The sequence below is a fragment of the Myxine glutinosa genome, chromosome 10 (assembly GCF_964187855.1).
Source record: "Myxine glutinosa chromosome 10, kmMyxGlut1.1, whole genome shotgun sequence".
NCBI classification, from domain to species: Eukaryota; Metazoa; Chordata; class Myxini; order Myxiniformes; family Myxinidae; genus Myxine; species Myxine glutinosa.
Window position 1 is genome coordinate 27,763,827 of NC_136270.1, and position 9,712 is coordinate 27,773,538.

The 9,712-nt window shown below is 41.9% G+C and overlaps 1 protein-coding gene across 2 annotated transcripts in view; it reads right to left on the reverse strand.

Moving 5' to 3' along the window:
- The window catches only part of SNX13 (sorting nexin 13), a 159,117-nt gene that overhangs the window by 73,364 nt on the left and 76,041 nt on the right, over positions 1-9,712 (reverse strand). For both annotated transcript variants that reach the window (XM_078785492.1, XM_078785491.1), the window contains exon 10: positions 3,413-3,551. In XM_078785492.1, coding sequence (XP_078641618.1) covers positions 3,413-3,551 — 139 coding nt within the window. The remainder of the gene's footprint in view (positions 1-3,412; positions 3,552-9,712) is intronic.

A 9,712-nucleotide genomic window follows, 5' to 3' on the forward strand; every position in this document is an offset into this window, starting at 1 on the left:
TACAAAAAAAAACAAAAAAAAACTTTCCAAACTGCCCGATCATCCATTGTGGTTAGACAGAGTATGTAAATAATGGATGGGAGTTCTGCCCCACAGTTTTGTTATGGTCAGTGATTAGCCAACGTCTCGCTTACAATATCGCTCAGCCGTTCTCGATTTACAGTCGTGGGGCATCGCAAGCACGGTTCCCTATCTCGGGGGATTCATTTGCCGGGAAGGAACACGGGAATTGGATGTGAGGACCCCACCTAAATTGATCATCTCAAATGGCTTCTGTTGTTGCTTAGCAACCCGTCGTGCCGTGGAGTTATCTGCAGCACAACTTCACGGTCAAATTTTCGGGAAGTGGGTCCAAGAGGCCACTCGCCACCCGGCCGTCGAACCCGTAACAATACCAAGCGGTGTTTTTTTGAACCCGTAAAACAATACCTCTTTTTGCATGGTTTTTTTCTTGTTGTTTTTTTCTTTTGTGAGCAATGCCACTGCCAAGCTCACAATGTTGAGTTCCTTTAATGGGGTTAGCTTACCTGTATATATGTGCGCGTGCATCAGTGTGCCAGTTAAACTTGCTAGAAAATAAAACGCAATAAAAAATAAATTATAAAGGAAAGTGTTTTTACCTCCGTCACTGAAGGTGGATGGAGGTTATATTTTCACTGCTGTCTGTTTTTCTGTTTGTTACTTGCAAAATTGAAAAAGTTTCAAGTATATTGGTCGGTCGACTTTGTTATTCTGTTTGTTTGTTTGTCAATCACCTACAGGTCACAATTCTAAACTGATCGTCATGAATCTTAAGCAAGTTGTAGAGGTAGTCACAAGTGAGAAGCCAATTGATTTTGAAATCTAAGGTCAAAGGTCCTGTCTTTCCCTCGCGGTCCCCATGTACTGTCTTTCCCTCGCGGTCCCCATGTACTGTCTTTGTCTTTCCCTCGCGGTCCCCATGTGCTGTTTTTGTCTTTCCCTCGCGGTCCCCATGTACTGTCTTTCCCTCGCGGTCCCCATGTGCTGTTTTTGTCTTTCCCTCGCGGTCCCCATGTACTGTCTTTGTCTTTCCCTCGCGGTCCCTATGTGCTGTCTTTGTCTTTCCCTCGCGGTCCCCATGTGCTGTTTTTGTCTTTCCCTCGCGGTCCCCATGTACTGTCTTTCCCTCGCGGTCCCCATGTACTGTCTTTGTCTTTCCCTCGCGGTTGTCAGCTCTTTCACGAGCCTCGATTCAGTATAGAAAAAAGAAAGAAAAAAAAAGGTCATCTTGAGGTCAAATTTCTGAAGTTACATCTTTTCATCAGATTGACTTGAAAGATGAATAAGATTTGTACATCGAGTCACTGAATTGGGAAACCAACTATTTTAAGGTCAAAGGGTAAAAGGGTCAAAGGTCAACTCAAGGTCAAACTCCTAAAATAATCAATTTTCATCTGAAAAATCGTCAATTTTCATCTGATGGACCTGAAAATTAATTAATTAATTAATTAAAGAGCAATTTCATATTGCATCACTGAATAGGGAAAGCAACTATTTTTGAGGGCACACGGTCAAAGGACAAATCAATTTTCATCTGAAAAATAATCAATTTTCAAATGATTGACCCGAGCTTTGATCAAGATCAATTGTAATCTTAAGGCCAATTTGAATCTTAATGAAATGGACAATTTGATATATCCATGGCAAACTTGCTTTGGCGGGGTGGGGAGAGGGAATATGAATGAATGAATGATCGTTTTAAGGCCATTTTCCCCGCTGGAGCGGGGGTTAGCCTTGCGGGCCCCATGACAATCATGGTTCCCTGTTTGAGGCAATGTTTATATGGCCAGATGCCCTTCCTGACGCCAACCCTTGGTCGCCTCTTACGATGCGTAGGGATACGGTGTACCTATTCTAAACCGGGGTACACACCGGGATCATTCATCCCAGCAAGCTGGTACTCAATTTGCCGACCTCGGAAGGATGACAGGCTGAGTCAACCCCCCTGGTGTTAATTTAGCGATCGACTGGGATTCGAACCCAGGATCCTAGGATCCCAAGCCGGCACCTTAACCGCTAAGCCAACACCAGGCTTATGACGCTTGTGACGATGACAAAAAGATTAGATTTTGGTGAAGATCTGGATCTGGATCTGAGAAATTTTGAAGCGATTCTTCACCATTGAGAGATAGGGCAAAGAACGATATATAGCACAATATCTCAAAAAGTTGTGGACAGATTTGGCCAAAACTTGGACAGGTTGGGTGTGTGACAAGGCAGAATTGATTCACTTTTGGTGAAGATTTGAATCTGGATAATAATTTTTTGAAGTGATTCTTCATCATTGAGTGTTAGGGCTAAAACCGATATATAACACAATATCTCAAAAAGTTATGGACAGAATCGAGGAAATTTGTTGGACAGGTTGGGCGTGACAAGAACGAATTGATTCGATTTTGGCGAAGATCAAAATCTGGATCCGGATACGAGTATTTTTTTAATTTTCCAAGCGATTCTTCTCTATTGAGTGATAGGGCCAAAAATGATATATAGCATGATATTTCCAAAAGTTGTGGACAAAATATGACAAAACATGGTGGATGTATTGGTTAGATATGAAGAAAAAGCGATTAGACTTTGTTTCAGGTCTGAATCCAGATCCAACCTCTCAGTGGATACAAAACATAACTGTTCAGCCTGGCGGAGGTATGCTCTTCACCGAGTGCCGTTCTAGTTAAAATACTGCATTACATTACAAGCATGAGATCATATGACCAGTCTTGTGTTAAAATTTCCATAACGAAAATATCCGATTAGATTTTTGTTCGGTCAGTAAAAACAACCATTGCGACCAGAAAAAAGGGAGAAATTTTCAGAAAAATAAATTTAGAATGTAAACAGATAGTGTTATAGTGACAGAAGTACATACTGAAAAACTATTGTCAAAACAGTTAAGTTATACTCAAAACAAAAGTCGACCCTGCATGCATCAAGCCTTCTTCAGATCTCTATAGTCATCTAATATCTAATTGACTGAGATTTGCCGAGGAATTCCGAGGTTAGGAGATCATTACTGAGGCACCAGCATGTTGGCGATGCAGTGCCCCCATAGACAAAGACGCAAAATGTGGATAAGGTACCAGCACACAATGGCCTACTCTGCAAGTATGGTGTGACGACAGCAATGCTAGTAAATAAGGACTGCTGAATTGCTGTGCACAATTTACAAAGACAGTCAACAAGACACTTATGGTGGTCCCTCAAAACATAACCTAGAAAAGGTGCACAGTGGGTCAAACCAAGCATGGATGAATGGAAAACACCAAATGAACAACCACAAAAAGTGTAACATTCTCTTTATTCACACTGTGGGATTTTGCCGAAAAAAAAAAAAAAACCTTCAAAATGTATCACTGGTATTTGTGTGGTAAATGCCATTGTATCGACTTACCGTCACCGACCGTATCCTGCGAACGCAACCGCTGGAGCTCCTCACAAGCACGCTCCTTTGCTGCAATCAACTCTTCAGGGACGTCAGTGCTTTTCAGTATCATCAGAAAGGCTTCGACAGAGCAAGGAGAATCCAAAAGCTGCAAAATCAAAGTGGGATTCGAACAAGGTACCTTGTGATCATAAAAATATTTTAATTTAAGTGCACATACAGGGCTATTCAAAAAGTAGTATACACTTTCAAAAATGTATTTTACAAAAACTACTGATGTTAAATTAGTTTCATGTACAGATGGAAAGGAAATCTCTTGAAGTTTTGTTTTAATCTCTTTTTGTTTGAATCTTTTGTTCTTTCTTGTAATCTTTGTGTTTTCTTTTACTCTTTGGGTTTTTTTGTTCTGAGGGTGGGGGGAGGGCCATGATCAAAATGGCGACAAGCAAACAGGAGAAAGCTTTGTGTCCTGCAATTCCCCAAGACAAATATCAGGCACAAGTGGGCAACGACAAAATTAAAATAACCTGCCAACTAGAAAGTCCATCTTCAACAGTTTGAAGGCACAGGTCATCTGTGCAAGAGAAAGACCACCAGGCACCCTCAAACTTCAGAGGAGAATGTGCAGTGAAATTGGGAAACATTCCAATGCAATCCAAAAAAGTCAACCAACATCAGAGCAAGTCGAGAGTTACACATTCGACAGACGACAGTTTGACGCGTACTGCAGAAGCGCCTAATCATGAAACCTTACAAATTGGAGTTACGGCAAGCCCTGAAGGCCAGTGACAAAATCATTCGTTACGATTTCTGCTGTGAAATGCAAGAGAGACTGGAGGGTGAAGGGTTTGCAGAAAGGTTAATTTTCTCTGATGAAGCAACTTTCCACTTGAGTGAGAAGGTCAATCACCACAATATCCGTGTGTGGGGCTCTCAAAATGCACATGTCGTCATCGAACATGAACGTGCTTCACCTAAAGTTAGTGTTTTGCACCATTTCCAAATGTGGGAAGAACTGGATCATCAACTCGATGTGTGCCACGTCACACGTGGGAGTCATAGAGAGCTGGTAATATGTGAAAATAACATTTAAATGTCTCCCTTCAGTCTATATAAATAAAGCACATCGCCGTATGTTCAATAGTACTTGTAAAATAAATTTTTGAAAGTGTATACTTCTTTTTTAATAACTCTGAATTTACGATTGCATATCCAACAGGACAGCATAGAGCAAGCGTACTTGCCTCGTGGCTGTCCAGCCTGCATTTTATTCCTGACCCAAGTACAAACTATCGGATTGATGCATCGTGGGCAGGGCTTTGCATCACAAAGTGCACCGTCCATTGGATGGATATCAAGCTGGGTGTGCTGCTCACCCACATTACATGGTGGATGTGAAGATTTGTACAGTCTCTTTCATGAAGGGTAGGCAAGTTGAGTTATCACAGGCACCCTGAACAAATTACAAATTTGTGCCCAAATCGCTGCCTATTTGTGACAGCAGGTTTGTGAAAGATTTGGGAAAAACCTTCGGCCAACACCACAACACGGTGGGAATCATTGGGGTCAATAAAGCAGTTCTTGTGGTGATAGTAGTAGTAGTATAAGTAGTAGTAGTAGTAGTACCCCAGTATACAATTTCTGCCAATACAGTCGACACCCCTGATAATAGCTTACCTACCAACATTGTTGTGGCAATGGGTTTTACTCATGCAGATTATTTTGTTTATCAACAACCAAACCTCACTTACAATCACAACACATGATCTTATAGTTGTGATATTGCAAGGTCAGGTGCTGTGTTTTAACAGCCTGCACAAGTTTTGGGCATGCTACTGTTGCGAAACAAAGAGATTTACTAATAACAAGAAAGGACTTTTATTAAGTGGCATTGACTGTATATTTGGAAAAACATGACAAAACAATCCAAAACTAGAGAGTTCATAGAACACGATACCCCGCACAGTACTCAAGTATATACAGGAGGGCTTTCCGTTCGTGGGAGTTACCTTCTTTAAAATCCCCATGAACCACAAATCCGCAAACTTAGGGGTTAATGGGAAAATAGGGTGAGGGGATTCAACTTTAAAATTTGTCCCCTTAATTAACATGTTTGTGCATTATTTTTGTGTTGTTTATTTTTCATGTATAAAATAGTTATTAAGAACATTAAAAGTTTTTTTTTTTTGAGTTATTATTACTATTTCAGATGCAGCCTGCGGCTGCTGGTTGCATCATCGCTGGGAGCGTGGCTGTGCTGCTGGTGTAGTGCCCGTTTCCAGTAAGCTGGTGCTCATTTTGCCCACCTCGGAGGGATGACAGGTTGAGGCACCACCTGGTGTTATTTAACGGCACGACAGGGGCTCAAACTCAAGCCCTTAGTATCTTAAGCCAGTTGTACAAAGTGTTGTACGGTGCAGTTGTACAAAATGTACAACTGCACAGTTAAGCCAACACCAGGCTTACTTTCTTGCATGAAAAACATAAAATAAAGTAGTTTCGTGAGATATTAAGGATTATGAAATTTACCTTTAATTCGAATGATGATAAACCAGATCCAATAATGCAATGGCGATGTTGTTGATGGCGATGACAAAGACTACTTCATGGAGATGATGGTACATACCTATAATGGCAGAATATTCTTAAACCCAAAACACCAGCCACACCCTCTGATGCTGCATAATCGATACATTGCATGGTTCTTGGAAGTATTATGAAGGCAAGTTGTTTTAAATACAGTCTTCAAATACATAATTCTATTTTAACAAGCATTCTGAGTATTGCGCTGCAATACATGTCCCCTACCGGCAGTCTGTCGTCCGGAAAACTGTTGGGGAAATTACCAAGGGTTATTTACCCACAGGTTCTGAATCGTTCCCAATCGCTAATTACCTCAGGACGGGCTCACCTGTGATTCGCACTCGGGACTTCGATTTATACACCTTGCAAACAGGTCAGCAGAAGCACGACAAAATAAGTTGTTGATAAAGAACCTTTCGAGTCGCTAAATATCAGTAATTTATTATATTTTCCGGTTTACGATCAATGATCGATGTGTATGTTGCTCGGCTTGGCTCCGCCCCTCCTGAAAGCGCGCACTGTGTCGCGCTTTTGACGTTCACCAGACGAGGCTGAGGGCGCACGGTGCGGCTTGAGGAGAACTCTAGAATAAACAAGAGATATCCACTTTTTAAATATTTTCGTTTAATTAACGATATCTGTCAAACCACGTGCCCTATCACAAATTCCAAAAGAACATTTTAGTAGACTGACATGCTGAACAGATCTGTGAAGTTTCCCCTCGATTGGATCAAAAATGAGGAAAGGGCTCGGTTTTAAAGGTTCATGCTTTAAAACGTCATAACTCTGAAACTATGTGACGCATGACATCATGCTCGTTGACTTTTTTGTTCGTCATGGGTATGCGAATCTGCCCCCAAAGTTTGGCCTCGATCTATTCAGCCGTTATAGATAAAAAGGGGTTTCCGTGTTTTCACGAAAAACAATATGGCGGCCGAACCACGTGACCTGTGACGTCATAATTACCATTAAAATATTCCACAGACCGAGTCCCCCCTCCGGTGAAAATTTGATCTAATCGGTCTTATTATTGCAGAGAAAATCTTTTTTAAAGGAAATTAAAACTTAAAATGGCACTGAGTTAAGGATCATCAGAATTATCAGAATTCCCAAAGTTCAAAGTGTCATAACTTTGTCAAAAATGATCGAAACGTCGTGAAGTTCGAACTTGATCTGTAACTTGTCATGAGGAAACCATCTGCCAAGTCTGAAATCATTAGCATTAAGCGTTTAGAAAAAAAGTCCGGAAAACTGTTCTTTGTGTGACGGACTGACAGACTGACAGACTGACGGAGGGACGGCGTGCAAACCTATAGTCCCCTCCGGTGTACACCGGCAGGGGACTAATAAAGGTTTAAGGATATTTAAAGGTGCATAAATAAATTAATTCCGGGTTTTACTGCCATTTAAACAGCATCTATGACATCACCCCATCCAACATGTTACATTAGTTATTACCTCTGCCACCAAAGGTAGATGGAGGTTATGTTTTCACCCCAGTCTGTTTGTCTGTGAACAGGATATCACAAAAAGTTATGGACGGATTCGGCTGAAATTCGGTGAAGATGCTGAGTTTGTGTCAAGGACGAAATCATTAGATTTTAGTGGAGATCCGGATCCGAGAATTTCAAAATTATTTTAAGTGCTTCTTCACCATTTAGTCACATGGCCAAAAACTATATATATATATACATACATACATATATATATATATATACATACACACACACACACACACACACACACACACACACACACACACACACACACACACACACACACACACACACACACACACACACACACAGACTTGGCATTTAATATGGAATTTTTTTTTTTTCTTGACTTGGGTTTACTTTCTTAACTCAGTATATCAATCTGGTGAGTTTCTTTTACACTTTGGTGATTTATTTGTTAAAAGAACCATGTCACTGATTGTCTGTCGCAGCAAGAAGTCAACAACAGGATTATATCACAGGTGGCGTGGCAAAATGTACGGACAGGTGCATTTGATGATTGGCTTCACAGTCAGATATACAAGGGGTTGTTGCGTTCTGTATTAGTGGAAAACAACTGCTGCACGTCTCCAAAAGTTATTGCCGCTTCCTCTTGAGATGGTCGGTCAACTCGACAATGCTGTTTGTCATTGAGTGGTGGCTTTACGAAATTACGGCATGAAACAGCGTGCTATTGCTCGGCAGTATGGCATCACTCAAGGTCAGGTGTCAAAGATCCTGAAACGAAATGCTCAGAGGTGTGTCCCTACTCCAATACCGAGGCCAGGACGTCCCCGCAGAACCACAAGGAGGGATGATCGCCAGCTGCACCGGGTAGTCCACAATGGCCGTACCAAGTCAGTTAATCGGCTTCGGGCTGAGTGGCAGCAACTGACAAATGTGCATGTATCCAGAAGGCTAGTCAACCAACGACTGGTTCAAGCAGGCTATCGTGCCAGGCGTCCCCTGAGAGAGCCACGCCTGACCAGATAACACCGCCAGCGCCGATTGCAGTGGGCCAGAGAGCACCGTCAATGGCAGCCAGGACACTGGAATCACGTGATCTTCAGTGACGAGTCTAGATTTCTGGTCTATCGTCAAGATGGCCGCGTCCGAGTGCGCAGACAAGTGCATAAAGCCTACAACAAAGATTGTATAGTGCCAAGAGTCCAAGCTGGAGGTGGTGGGGTGACCGTTTGGGCTGCTTTTCATGGAGGGGGCAAAACTGACCTGGTTGTTCTGAATGGAAACCTGAACCAGTTCAAGTACAGGGCCATTCTGGAAGAATCATTGCTTCCATTTGCTCGTGCAGCCTTTCGAGGAAACTGTCTTCCAAGATGACAATGCACGGCCTCATCGTGCTCGCATGATCCAACACTTTCTTGCTGACCGTGGTGTGGAGCATATGGAGTGGCCTGCCATGTCCCCGCGTCAAATCGACCACTTGGACCAGCAGCCGAGCTCTGTGCGTGAATTGCAGCAGGCTATTGTCCCTACATGGCAAGCGATTCCTGTCCAAACCTTGGCAAATCTCGTGAACAGCATGCCTCAACGTGTACGTGCTTTCCTGAATGCTCGTGGAGGTTACACGAAGTACTGAACTGTAATTTTACTGTCCGTAATCCCAGTCGTAATTTAACTTTTGTTTTGTTAAAAAAAAATTAGGCTAATGTGCAAAATAAAGAGATACTTCTGGAAAACGTACAGAAGTTTAACACAGTACTGTCCATGAAGAGTTCGATATCAGTTTCCATCACTTTCAAGGATCAATTTATTTGTTTAGAAATGTCAAATGTGGTTTTTGTTTCTTTTAAAGGTCACATTAACAAAATCTAGAATAATTTCAACATAATTCCAATGAACTTTTGCTTCTAAGACATCTTGAAAAGTAAGTTCACCCCCACAAAAAAAATATTCCATATTAAATGCCAAGTCTGTATATATATATACTAGCTGAGGTACCCGGCTTCGCCCGGGTTGAATAAGAATAATACAAATATATGATGAAAAGAACATGTATATTTTAGAGCAATATCACAGTACATTTCCTACATGACGTTTTGTCAATAATTTTCAATTTCTCAAAACCTCTGGGTATACAACATTTCTGGTTTTCTTACTTGGTGCCAAGACATAAAGATTGCTTGGTTTTCCAACCCTCGAGCAGCCCACGTACAGCTGGCCATGGGAAGTACCCGGCATTGCCGGGCGGGGGAAGGGAGGGGAGGAG